Source organism: Triturus cristatus, chromosome 3_2 (genome assembly GCF_964204655.1).
Source record: "Triturus cristatus chromosome 3_2, aTriCri1.1, whole genome shotgun sequence".
NCBI lineage: Eukaryota > Metazoa > Chordata > Amphibia > Caudata > Salamandridae > Triturus > Triturus cristatus.
The window spans coordinates 437,927,116-437,941,198 of NC_140584.1; the positions used below are offsets into that span (position 1 = coordinate 437,927,116).

A 14,083-nucleotide genomic window follows, 5' to 3' on the forward strand; every position below is an offset into this window, starting at 1 on the left:
TACAAGCATCTTGCGCCGCCGGTGCGTCACTATTTTTGACGCATCGGCAGTGCAGTGTGCTGGCCCATATTTACAAGGCCACGTAAAGTCACCCTGCGTGGCTTTTCATGGCCTTGTAAATACTGTCCCTTTTCACGCATCACTTTGCGTGAAAGGGGTGTGCCACGGGTGTTGCTGTGGATGTTCCCACGCAACACCCATGGGTTCTGTCACATTCCCAAATTTACAACATTTCGTAAACCTGAGAATGCATCAGAACCCTGCGCCTCCCCAATCGAGGAATAAGGAGGTGCAACAAGGAGAAATACTTTTATTTCTCCTCGTTTTTTCCTCTTTCTATGCGTGCTGCATTCTGCAGCACACATAAAAAGAGGAAAACACCATCAATGATTGTTTTTGTCCATGAAGGTGTCCCTTCCTGTACAAAAATAATCACCCTCGCAACACAGGTACCCTTGCACCATGGTGCAAGGCTGCCTGCATTGGCACATGGCAGCCAATTGTGACCCAGTGCAAGGAAAGCACAGGGATGCGTCATGTTGTAAATATGATGCATCCCTGTGCTTTTAAATTGATGCAGCTCGGCGCAGTGAAATGGCTTGCAGCGCCACGTTGCGTCATTTTATTGCAAATAAGGCCCATTGTACTTAACTACTCATTTGTGTGTGCCAGATTCTCTCTTTTTTGGGACTGCAAACATTTTTATTTGAGACTCAGCGTAATGAGCACATTGCCAACATGACATCAGTAAGTTCATATGGATAGGAAAGGTATGCCTATTTTGCCAGTGGTGCTGGAACAACAGTCAGAGTGGATGTGCATCAATGTTACATCACTGGCGTCATAAGGATTGTGAAAAATCCAAGCATGACACAAACACCAGGGGCCGTATTACAATAAGTGCCCTGGGGGCGCAACGGGCATTTGCACCCGCTTTGCGCACCCCTGGGGTACTTTGGTATAACAGAAGGGGGCGCAGATGCTTGTGCATCCCCTTCAGTAATAATAATAGTGATAGCGCTGGTGCACTTAAACCGCCAGTGATATCATCAAAGGTATTCCCTCATTTGCATAGGGGCGAGTTTGCGGCTGCCCTGGGGGCAGCGTATTCACCATAATGGGGTGCATTGTCATTGTTTGCACCCAGTGCACCTTTTAAACGGTGGGCTGGTCGTAAACAATGAGAATGCGTAAAACGGCCCCAGGTATAGCAAATGAGCCATGACAATTCAGCAGGAGAGTGATACTGCCGTGATATCTAGCTGATGGTACATTTTAGAGCGAGAACAATGTCACAAATATGTTACTAAAGCATGCTGTGGTACATACTGCCATTTACAGACAGCACTTTTTCTATGGAAATTCAGCACAATTCCTACTGACGTGCAGTTTTACAGATAAAACTATATAGCTCACAAACAAAAATACGTGGAAGGAAATCAGGTTTCAGAAAATATTTATCATTTGCACGCTACCAAGTAAAGTGACTTTATTTGTTTTGATGCTAGTAAAATCTCTGTTTTCATCACACGTCAGAATTGCAAATTAAACATACTTCATTTGTGCTTTCCTAACTGCTATGTTTTGAAATATTTGTACAGTTCATTTACAGGTATTGATACGTTGTTGTGTGTTTAAAAAAATACTGCCGTCATACAGCCTTTCCTTTCACACTTCCTGTATCCCAGCAAGATTGTCAGGTAGTCCACTTTACAAAATTGTCTAACTTTGCTGTCAGAGAAAGAATAGTAAACACCAATGTACATGATAAAATAGTAGAAGAAAAACCACAAAGAATGCCAATACTGATGCTCATTCATTCATCCTTTTGTACCAAGATCAAGGAGACCTAACCAGTCTGATCTGAAAAAACCTTTTTTTATTTTGATTCCTTTTAATTACTTTTTGGTCTATTCACCTTGTTTTTTTAGAAAAATATATATATTTTTTAATTTGCAAGCGTACATTTATAAGAATTTAACATACACTAAGAACACAACAACCTAGGACATTATGTAACACAAAAATATTGTCATTATACAAACAGATCACAACACATTTGTTGACCAAATAGGTGCTCATGCGGATGAGATTCCACTTGTACTCACCCAATACTATGTTTTTTAATAGTTATAAAGCCGAAGTGAGTAGAGTAGGGTCACCATTTGGCCTAGGCCTCTGAAATAAATTGAAAGACGATCAATATATAAAACTCCCAGAGGCATTGTTGGTTTATGATGTGGTTAAAAAACTAGACAGAATCAGAGCGGCAAATGTATCTTATATGTTGGTAATGTGTTGTGATCTGTTTGTATAATGACAATATTTTTGTGTTACATAATGTCCTATGTTGTTGTGTTCTTAGTGTATATTATATTCTTATAAATGTACATGTTTGAAAATTAAAAAAATATATATTTTCTAAAAAACAAGGTGAATAGGCCAAAAAGTAATTAAAAGGAATCAAAATAAAAAAGTTTTTTCAGATCAGACCTTGATCTTGGTACAAAAGGATGAATAAATGAGCATCAGTATTGGCATTCTTTGTGGTTTTTCTTGTATATTGGTCCTGCCTTACTGATTAAAGACCAAACCCGTTTTTGTGATTTGTATCATGATAAAATAGTATGCAGAAATTAGTCAGAAGACATAGCATGACAATTGACTTCTATTTTTCAATATGTAGCAAATCTGACAAATAAAACGAAATTTAAAAGCATCTTTATCCTCATTCACCTTCTGAACTATAGCATGTTTATTTTAGGGGTGCTACAGCATCTCTGCTTCCATTCTGTATTTTGTTAACCCCGGCACCGCATATGGTATGCAATATGAACATTACGCAAAGGTAGTATTCGGAAAGTATACTAATTTACAAACCAATTTCAACTCGAATTTCCATATACAACAATATTTCAACTTCTCACAAACATAGATACCAACAGACATGAAAGAAACCTAGTTTCTTGGTATACCTCACTGTGATATATGCACAGCTTGCATCAGGTTATTTCTATTTGTATTATTATTATCAATTTCGCTGTAAGATAAGCGAGCAAATGACATTTCTCAAGTGCCTAGCCACCAAGTAAGTACACTGTGTTTGTGCACCAGCGTTGTATAACATGTTGCCCTAATACCCCTCTGATCCTTCTCTGGGTACATTCACTAATTCACAGCCATTCCGAAGACATGTGCATGTAATGTTTATCAGACCAGTAAAATTCCCTACACAGGTGGACTTTTCTAATGAATGGTTTTATGACATGAACATTATATTCTTCTCCAGTAATTCCCCAAAGTGCTAAAATAGATATTGTATCACACCAGTGTTTGGCTTTACCACTTCTGTGGGAGCCAGTGTCTGTGTCCAGCATTGTTTTGCTTGTTTGTTGAATGACATCAAACAAAATGTTTGTGGAAGCCAGCAGAGGCGAGGACGACTTTTATGCATCCCTACTCTGCAGTGTAGAAGTCACGAGGATGACCCTCGGAGACATACAACATAGTCACTGTGGTGTCAGTGCTTTTGCATTAAAAGTGAAAAACATCATTACAAAAAGGCAATTGTCTGAAAAATATAAATTATAGTATTCTGGTCTCTGACCAAAGCTATTTTTTGACAGTGTTTGTGTGAGGAAGTGAGAGAGAGAGAGAGAGAGAGAGAGAGGAAACTTTGGCGATGGCATCTGGTGGGGCGTAGAATGTGATTATGCCATGTTTACATTACACCTGATTACTTTGAAGACACTGCTTGCTTCTGACCAGTGTACTTTTTCTGTGTTTAGGTCTACGATGGGAGAAATAACTCAGCTCGGCTACTGGGGACCTTCAGCCATACAGACATGCTGGGGATGACGCTAAACAGCACATCTAGCACTATATGGCTGGAATTTATCACAAACGCTGAGAACACAAGCAAAGGATTTGAGCTGCAGTATACAAGTAAGTCTAGCTTCATACATGCACTGATGCACCACCTCCATCCACAGCTATACCTTCAAACCTCATCATATGCTCTGTCCAATCATCATCCAGTAGACTAAGTCAAGGCTGCACTAATGAGCACAAGTTAAGGCCCATCCATGAAGTTAGTGCAGTCTCCACCCAATAGTCGAATTCTAGTCTCCGACCAGAGGCAGACAGCCAGCAGCCAATCACTGCCCTTTATCGACCCTTTATACATGGACGAAGTAAGCAACATAAACCCAGGAGGAGAGGGAGCCGGAGTTATTGGACAAAGGATGCGATATCAGGCACTGTCATCGTCCCGATCTGGAGGTCAAAGATAGTCTAGACTTCCAGCTTGGATACCTCGGACTCAGCACACTTCCCCCAACAGCCCTCAGATACCACACGCTACGAAGTGCAAGCTAGCACAGGTTACCAGTTACAAAAATGGGTCACTCAGACTCGGCAAACTTTCCCAGTGCTCCTCGAACTCCTCACATTCCGGCACCCCCAGTGGACTGCTGATCGTTACGAGCACACTCCTTTGCACAGTGTGATTACGGCATACGTCAGGTCAGTCCTTGCCCCAACCAACGATCACTTCCACCCGTGTCTGCTGCACCCTTCTCGGTCCTTAAGATCTCGTGGAAATGGAGAGATCCTTTCTGTCCCTGGGAACCTTGTGGACAGGAGGCCAGCCAACTTGGCTTTTGAGAGTCCTTTGGGACCCAGGCCAACACAATTAGCCGCAGGCCGGCAACTTTCAGGCAAAATCCAGCAAGTGATAGTCCCCTCCCTAGAGCAAGACAAGCCCCAGGCCACAACAAGTCTGTGGATAATCCAGTTGCAGTCCCTCCTGCCCAAATGGTTCCCCTTGTCGATGTCCCAGTGTCAAATCAGCATTGTATGGTTCTTGTCCCAAAAGCATCTCTAACTCCTCAGGGCAGAGCCCCAGTAGTTATACCTACCCACAATAGCCTTTGAAGATGAGATCTGTACAAAAGGCCACCTTTGAAATCCACAAGCCCTCTCTAAATGTTGTCCTGTCTACCATCCTAACTTGGGTGGCTTGATCAATATCTTTAGTGGGGCCAAGACCATGTCCCTTGAATCCACCCCCTCGTATTTATCCCAGGACGGCCCCTCAGAGTCAGAGGTCTGCTATTTCCCTTGAGGTCTAGTTTATGGCCTTCTATTAGGAATGCACAGATGTACCTGTCCCCCCAGCACCCAGATGTGGATTGGGGACAGGCACACAAAGCCACGAGCACAGAAATGTCCGCTTTCCCAAAGTGGCATTTCCACATTAGTAATGTCTCATGACCGAAGAGGATTTGCCATTACTAACTCTTCGATATCAAACAATATACTGCTATTCCTCTGCACGTAGGAAATGCTGCTCAATAGCCTTTCCACTGGTCCCCCATGTTAATCAATTTGAGAATCAGGCCACACAGTACTGAACACACCATCTAGTGTTATTCACTACTATGGCATGTAGCGCACACATGCACATGCCCTACCTCTTCCCTACACCGCACCCTGCCCCCAGGGAGTACTCAGATGTAGCAAAAGGTGTGCAGAACCTTGGCAAGTAGCTTTTTAAATGCCACGTCGAGTAACATTAACCAACACACAGGGGCCCCACCTTGGCAAACCCGTGGCATGTTTGAAGAGTTACCTCCGTGGGTGGCACAACCAGTACTGCAGACCCACAGAGGAGCATTTGAGTTACATGCCCTAGATATATGTCTTACCACTGGACAAGGGAGGTATAGCTAACTCAAATCAGCCAATTATGTTTAAATCAATCACCAGTTTGCAAGTGACAAGCACAGTGCTTTGGTACTAAAGAGCAGTGTCAAAGCGCTCAAAGTCCTATGCCAGCAAAACAAGGTCCAAACAGAAGGTCGGAAGCCAAAAAGGTCAGGGGAGACCACGCCAAAAGGTGTCAGGTCCAATAACACCATATATTTGAATTTTATCTCAGATGTGTTCTATAACCCCGAGGACTTTGGAGCCCTTTCTATGTGACGCTATCCTTTTATCTAACAAATATTAAACCCTACCTAGGGGCATATTATCAACCACGGCGTAAAAATTATCGCCGCTTTAGCGGCAGAAAACTGCAGCTAAAGCGGCGATAATGGGCTTGATAAAATGCTGTAGAGAATTCCCATAGACGCCCATGTTCACACCAGAACATGGGCTTCTATGGGAATTCTAAAGGGCATATTATCAATCCCATTATCGCCGCTTTAGCGGCAGTTTTCTGCCACTAAATTGGGGATAATTTTAACGCCGTTTCTTGATAATATGCCCCTTAGTAACTTGGCTGTGTTGTAGTGTGCCAAATCTCCATTTTGCTCTACATGCTGGCAGAGGAGATCTGATCACTTGGGGAATCCTGAGATTTCCAAAGAGGCAGAGGCATTTGAAATGGCTCTAGGGCTAAGATGTAGCTAGTCACACTTTGCCCCAGCTCTACAGTCTTTTCGGTTTTGGCAACAATGGGATATATTTGGATTTATTTAGTGGAGGTCCCTAAATGCTCATCACACCCAGCAGACACTGTCGGGAGAAGTCGTTATAGTGCTAATCCGTGCATAATCCAGATTTTGTAGTTCTATTTAAACTATCAAACTTTCCTAAAGGACAAAGTTCTCCATTGTGTGCCAAGTCTTCAGAAACCTTTTGTGAATCTCAGAGCCATATGTCCCAAATGCAGTGCAGGCTTCCCCTTCTATGACACATTCAGGAAGAGGCATTATACCAGTTCAAAGGGTCATCATGCAGTGACTCAAAATTATAATTCAGGTAATAGCGAAGTTGGAGCGAGTCATAGTAGTCCAATGGGCAGTAAAGTATCCATTTTCTGTTGACTGTCAGACAGATTGGCCACTCCGACAGTCTTCTATGGTGTGTTCCTTGATTTGACTAAAGTCTGATCAATCAAAACCAATTTTATATATTGCATGTCTTTAATTAGTAGGGGCGTATCTTAGGCAATATTGTTAAAGGGGGTGTGAGCCTAAGATTTACCAACAAGCATCGTAGCATACCTAATTCAGAAGGACAGAAGAATGCAACAGGAAAATCTGCTGGAAAAGAGTGGGTACCAGCCTTATCACTGTTGCTGCTGTCAACAAACTGATAGAAGGAATATCCCAATGAATCCAAGCCACTAGGATTTGCTATGAACACATTTTAGCCCTTTGTTCTTCTCCCACCACGTCACTCTAAGCAGAGACCCGTGACATGTAAATCTTGATCCTGCTCAAATAGCAGTCTAGCCAAACTGCCAGGCAAGGACCATCTCCTAATAGAAACATGAGAAACCGCTGACAGGTTCCAGCCTATTTTGGCCTCGCCTGTCAGGTATACCTTTAGTCCAGAGGCACGGGGCCACAGCTAGACAATACCCATCACACTGAGGGCATCTACTGCAAGAAAGAACAAGGTAATGGAAGAATTTTAAAAAATAAATCTCAGCCACAGACAATCATTTGGGCTGAGTTCCAGTCTATCATGTTTGCTGTCTGAAGGGGACCAGGAATAGCAGTTCGGACTGGACTGTTCCAGTTGGAGTGGGACCAAGACTCATATGCATATGGCTGTTTTCTGTTTAGAGTGACATAGTGGGTGAGAAACGATGGTCTGTTAGCAGCCCTGCCAGTGGCTGTGATTATTTCAAGCAGCTAATCCTTTGCTGGATCCAGCCCAGCTCCAACAAATCCTTCCATCTATATCCCAGCAGGGAGTACTGACACAAGGACACCATCAGCGGTACCCGTGTGTTGTGTGGAGGAGTAGTTTGCCGGGGTAGATGGAGCCATTGTTTCTCTCCCAAGCATGGACCGGTTGCAAAACCCCAACATTATGGACAAACACAATCTCTTTCTCTCATGTGTTACTGGGCAGGCCGCAGGTGTAAGAGATCAGAGCACACCTGGAGTCTCACATCTCCTCCATGCTGAGCAGCCCATCAGGGAACTATGACTAGCTGTGTCAAGACATACATTACCAGAACGCAAACAGAATTGTAAGGTTATTTTTATATATAGCTCTCTTGCTGCGTTTCTAAGTCCTGTGAATAAGAGGTGTCACTCATCCTTTTTTATGTGCTAATAGTAACACCAGCTTCATCTCTTGAGTATGTTCAAAATGGTGACCTGCAGATCACTGAATGTGTCTGCAGTATGTGTTCAACTGGCAGAACCATGGCATTACTTTCCAAACAGACTGCATTATGGCACCTACTATTAAATGTTAATTAATAGCATCTGTTACCATGCATGCCAAAACCACACGAGGCTTAACAACGTAGTTATTACCACGACTGTGTTGTTACCTCGAGTTCCATTGCAACGCCGGTCATTACAACGACTTGCTTTAGGGAAGTGCTGGACTTTGAAATAGTTTAAATGACTATTCCAACTCCAGTCAGTGTATCAGTAGGGAAGGTGTTGGACTTGAAATCCGACACAAGTCCAACACGGCATTTCCTAAAGCAAGTCGTTGTAATGATTTGCATTGTAATGGAACTTGTTGTAATGTCCCAGTCTTGAATAGGCACTACATTGTAATACCTTCATTGTAATAGATGTTTCACAATGTGAATACCACCTAAGAGAACACACTTTACCAACTATGGAGACACGAAACATTTAGTTACCTTTATGGTTATATTTAGCTGTTGGCAGAGGCTTCAAAACTTCACGAGCTGCTCTAGCAACTACCACATTAACCCACTACGCTATCATACCTTGTGTACATCTGAAGTTGCACATAATGCTCTACAGAAGTCACATTAATCTTCAAAGCTATTTTGAGGTTCCCAACTGGGGCCAAGGGTAACATGCAGATCTCTCCATTGTTTGCATTACGCATCAGAGCTATCTAACCAGTATTATAATCTGATACCTGCTGGGTACACATTAGTTTCAGCAGTGAGCTGTCTTAAAATGGCGTTTGTAACAACTTAAGTAAGGCAAAACTGTTTTATCACATTTTCCTTCTCAATTTATGTAAGGGCTGAATGTGTTTGCCACAGGCTCACTGTCATTGATTCCGCTCTTTACAAATGCCACTACGTGATACTTCTTCCCCTTTCTTTCATCACCCTTCCCTCCCCCGCTTTGAGGGTTTCTGGAGCTCCTTTTTCCCATTTCAGCATTGACTGGAAGCCTGGATTTGGTAATGATAAGAGCGTGACCTGAAGGTAGATTATTTGAGTTCAAGCCAAGAATTCCACAGCAACCTCATGACCTGATGTTCAACACACAAGGGCCCTTATGTCGATAAAGATAGATGAAGAGGATGGGCCAAGTGAAAGCAGAGGTCAGAGCTAAAGACCTGGGGGCAGATTTACAAGAAAGTGACTCATCTGTAGAGATGCGTCACTTTCCATGCGCCGCCCTGAGAAACCCTTGCGCCACCATGGATGCCCCGTATTATCAAAACGGCGCACCATGGCGCACGGATTGACAGATGTGTCAGAAATTCTGACACATCTGTTTGCGCAAAATTCATGCATTGCTGGAATCGTGTTCCAAGGATGACGCAACTCCAGCAATGCATGATGAGGCCTATCCTCATTGTGCTGCGTCACTCCTTACGCCTGCTCCAAGCAGGCATAAGGTTTTGTCGCAGTGGCGTCCTAGTACAAGGCTTTTTTTGCGTGGGAACGCCCACCCTGCATACATTATTCCTGGCGCAGGTATAATGCGACCAGGGCTTTACAACGTGATGCATCTCCCTAGATGCATCACGTTGTAAGTGGGCCGCATTTTTATGCAGTTGCTGCGTCACAAAAAGTGACACAACAGCGGCACAAAAACGAAGCAAGGGGCTTGTAAATCTGCCCGCTGGGATCTAACTCAATCAGCGGTGCAGGGTGGGAGAAATGTACCCTCAACACCCTCTTTAACAGGATGTCAGATGTGAACCGGAACACCAACCCACACCCAGCTACTCGAACCTATATGCAAAGATCAGTTAACAAAGGGCGAAGCTTGTCCCTAACTCCATAGCAACAAGCTCCAACTCACCTCCTTGTGTGGACAGGATGGAAAGCATTAAATGGAGGGACCCCATGGAAATGGCAGAGGCAAGCCAGGAAATGAACCTGCCGTAATGGCACTAACTGAAACATGCCTATGTATGAACTAGTATAAACCATTCATATAGCACCAAAAAGACTTATGGGGTTTGTGACTAACCAACTGAACCAATCGAGTGAAAACCTATAAGGTTCGATGCACAGGAAGCAACCACAGTAACCTTCCAAGCAATTTCATGATGTTTCAAAGCTGCCCCCATCTGTTACATACATAATCATGAATGTAGTTAATGCAGTGACCATCCGAGTCGTGATGAGCATCACCAGTAAAACACGTTATTTATATTGCTTCTAAATGAAACCACTGCATCAAGGGCTGCTATTACAAGTCTGACTTGCTCTTACAGGGACGGGTGTGTGAAAACTATTGCTTGTATAGTGAGTAGGCCTGGGCGGTGAACTTCGCTCCGTTCGCAGAGTTTGCAGAGTGTTCTGCACTTCGCACTCTGCGGAGGTCGCAGAGTGCAGAAAACTCCGCTTCGCGATGGAGTTTTTTCGTTTTTTCTAAGTTCGCGAGCACGAGCTGCCACTCGGGTAGAATTTCTACCCAAGCAGCAGGAATACCAGAACACATTCTGCAGTTAGCACTGCACTCTGCCACTTCTGGAACTTCACGGAGGTTTTTTGTAACTTCACGGAGTTCCGCGTAGCAAAACTCAGCGGACTACGCCCAGGCCTCAGTCTGAAGTGAGACTCGATTTCTTGAATAGCTGCAGCACAAGATCCATCACATAGCATGCAGCTTCTACCCCGACTTTCACACGTGCGCATCGGATCACAAGGGGGTCATCCCTCCACTGCAAGGGTCAGGCAGAGACCTGTTATACCAGCACACACTTATTCGCCCTGGGCCCTGCCTGCAGTCTAATACTGGTTGTTAGGCAAACACAGACAAAGCTTACTACTATGATGGTTGAGGAAATGGCTTGACCTCGACCAGGGCAAGGGCAGTTGTCTTGCCCGACTCCAAAAATGAATGAGGAGGTATTCCTCGCCATACACCTCTCCCCTCCAAAGATGTGCCCTTGTTCATTTATCATTCACTGATAATGTTATTGGGATAGCGATTGATAATGAGGTACTTATGGCCTTATTCAGAGTCAGGCCGAGGGTATCCCCCACTTCACCAGAGGGGCCACGTGTTCCCCCACTCAGTTTTCTTACCTGCAGGAATACTGGGCCTACTTGTACCTGCTAGTAACTTTAGCCAGTGTAATCGCATGCAACTTGATTGTAACTGCAGTCAATCTTTGTCCTCCACTCGACCCTACCAGTTTTGCTTTGGCAACGAAAGTGCATTCAGTTCTCATCCTGGCCAGAAAAAAATCTGCCCCTTCCCTGTCCTACATTTCTTATGGCCTTCCTTCACCCCAACCCCAACCTCACACAAATTTAGCACCTGCGCAGAGCAGATGGTAAATGTGGGCATTAAACTCCTCACATATCCACAGTTATTCCTCATTCTGAGGGGTTTGACTCATTATAACTGGTGGGGCGTTACCCCATGGTAAAGATAATTATGTGTGCAGAGTTTCTACTCTTCCCGTACTGTGCAACGCGCAATAAGGGCTGTGGAAGGAAATCAATGAAGCTGGAAGACTGAGTGCCCAGTGCTAATGGAACCTCTGGAAGGCAGAGTAAGTATGACATCAGTTGCACACAACAAGATGTCCTGTGGTTGCAGTTCTAAGTTTAGTGCTTGCAGAATTGCCATAAACTCTCACCTAAACCTCTCACATACTGTCTGACCATGGGAAATTCTGTCAATATGTCAATGCCAGAGGCGCCCATTTGTTATGTTGGTAACAAGAGTGACTTGAATTGGGACAGTCAGTCCTTTTGAGGAAACCTCATCACTCTGTCAAGCAGGTTGTTTTTCTGTAAGCAAAACATGAGAACATTTTGCATCTACATCTTTCGAGCTAAACCACCACACTCGGATATTGGCCAGTGGTACATTGTAGACTTATTACTGGTCACGTGCATGAGGTGAGATCATTTGTGATTGTTAAGTGTCAACAAATTCTAAAGCTGTTTTAAGACATTTCCTGTTTTTTCTCTGTGACTCCTTAGGTTTTGAACTGATTAAATGTGAAGACCCAGGTGTACCGCAGTATGGCTACAAAGTCCAGGATGAAGGGCACTTTGCCGGCAGCTCTGTCTCCTTCAGCTGTGATCCTGGATACTCCATACGTGGGAGTAGAGTCCTGACCTGCCTAACGGGGGAGCGCAGAGCATGGGACCAGCCTCTCCCCGTATGCGTAGGTAAGACGCGAGTCCTTCTTACTCCACAACTGACAATGCTAAAGAGCTTTTCTTCAGTCTCCTCTCCTTTTGTCTGTCTGTCTGAGCAGTTTGGTGAGTTGATGTAGAGTTAGGCGAAAGATTGAAATTGTTGTATGAATCCAAGTTGCTGCTGGGAAAGCAGTGTGAATGACCTAATCACAGCTTCTCTGTATGCCATGGACAGCTGGACCACCAGAAGTATGACAATGTGGAATATTAGCAAAGACTGATATGGTACCAGTACTCAAGAATTTCGAATTGTTGTGTGCCAAGTCATAATTCTGTGACAGACATTATGACAATCATACACGATCATTATTTAGATTTATGTTATGCAAATCTATCTTGTGTTGATGTCCTGACTAGCTGGCATGCTCCGGCCATCATTGCAGGCATTGGAGAATTGTGGTGTAAAGGCACTGAGGTATGTGTACCCAACACTGAGACTTTGCACAGTACACTGTAAGTAGACTCTGGGAATGAAGAGCTGCTCTTGCCTCCTTGATGTTTTCACTGTGCCTTTGCTTAAACAATTCTTTTTATTGCATGACGTGTAAACTTGGGTGGCATGGCTTTCCAAGCCATAACTAGTATGCAGGTGGAAAAATATATTGTTGCAGTTGTCATGTCATTTTTCCCTGGCCACTGATAAGTCATCTTTAATATTGTATGATGACAGTAAATCAAAATACATGCAGATGAGTGCACTAGAGCAATGTGCTGGGTCACAGAGCCTTGCTGCTCTTCCTATAGGTTGTAGTCATGGATACCCAGATGGTACATCATGGCCACCACTACATCATGTAGCAGATAGTAAAAGGTAATTTACTTTGTCACAGGAGTTACATATGTGGATTCTGGTCCAAATATAGTTACAAACTGAAACGGAGTCTCTGCCTTTTCAATGGAATGAAATTGCATGTGGTAGTTCAGTCACCCTCCTTATGCAACCATCCCATCGTTAGCACCATATTCTTGTAAATTAACTCTGTACATAAATGTGAACTGTAGCTATACACGTGTCCACAAAATGGTAACTGGACTGACTACACTAACTCATTTCACAGAGAACAAATTAAAACCACCATTGGATAATGATTTTTAGTTTCTGCTGAGCTTTGCCAGTAAAGAACTAGTCAAGATTCTTGACCCTCATGGCAAACGTTTGACTAACCCATTACTCTTAGAAATGGAAAGGAGTAAGTCGAAGGTACGTTAGTGCAACCTGCCCTCTTTTGTGTTCCATAAAAATGCATCTGCTTATCAGAGAAAGATTTTTGCAGCTCCATTAATCATAAGCTTGAGCACTGTGTATCTTCGAGGTCTGTTGGCCTCGATTTCAGTATAGCGGTTGGTTCCAGTTCTGCGTGCCTACCAGGAAGAAGGCCCTTTATTAATACCTCCGCTCATCATTAAGTGGTTTCAGAGGGTGTATCCCTTCCTTGTCCTGAAAAAGACCCTGTTGCAAAGGATACATAGGTCAAAACGTCATCTAATTAAGTTAGGATCCTAATGCAATTTGATTGTTCCATGGCTAAACAATGAGTTGACAACTTGCCCCTTTTGTCAAACGTTGTATATAACTGTTCACAGGCTCTTATTGATGTAATATATGTTATTCACTTGTTTTTTCTTTTGACCTCATTTTCACAAGCATTGTGCTGATCTCACTTTGTGGAACACCCTTCTATATATTGTTGTTGTGTTAGAATTCTTAAATATAAT

General features: G+C 43.5%; 1 protein-coding gene across 1 annotated transcript in view; it reads left to right on the plus strand.

The window, feature by feature from the left end:
* The window catches only part of CSMD2 (CUB and Sushi multiple domains 2), a 1,634,099-nt gene that overhangs the window by 1,291,509 nt on the left and 328,507 nt on the right, over positions 1–14,083 (plus strand). Inside the window, exons 23-24 of the mRNA XM_085648024.1 lie at positions 3,789–3,945; positions 12,146–12,337. Of these exons, the coding sequence (XP_085504150.1) occupies positions 3,789–3,945; positions 12,146–12,337 (349 nt within the window). The remainder of the gene's footprint in view (positions 1–3,788; positions 3,946–12,145; positions 12,338–14,083) is intronic.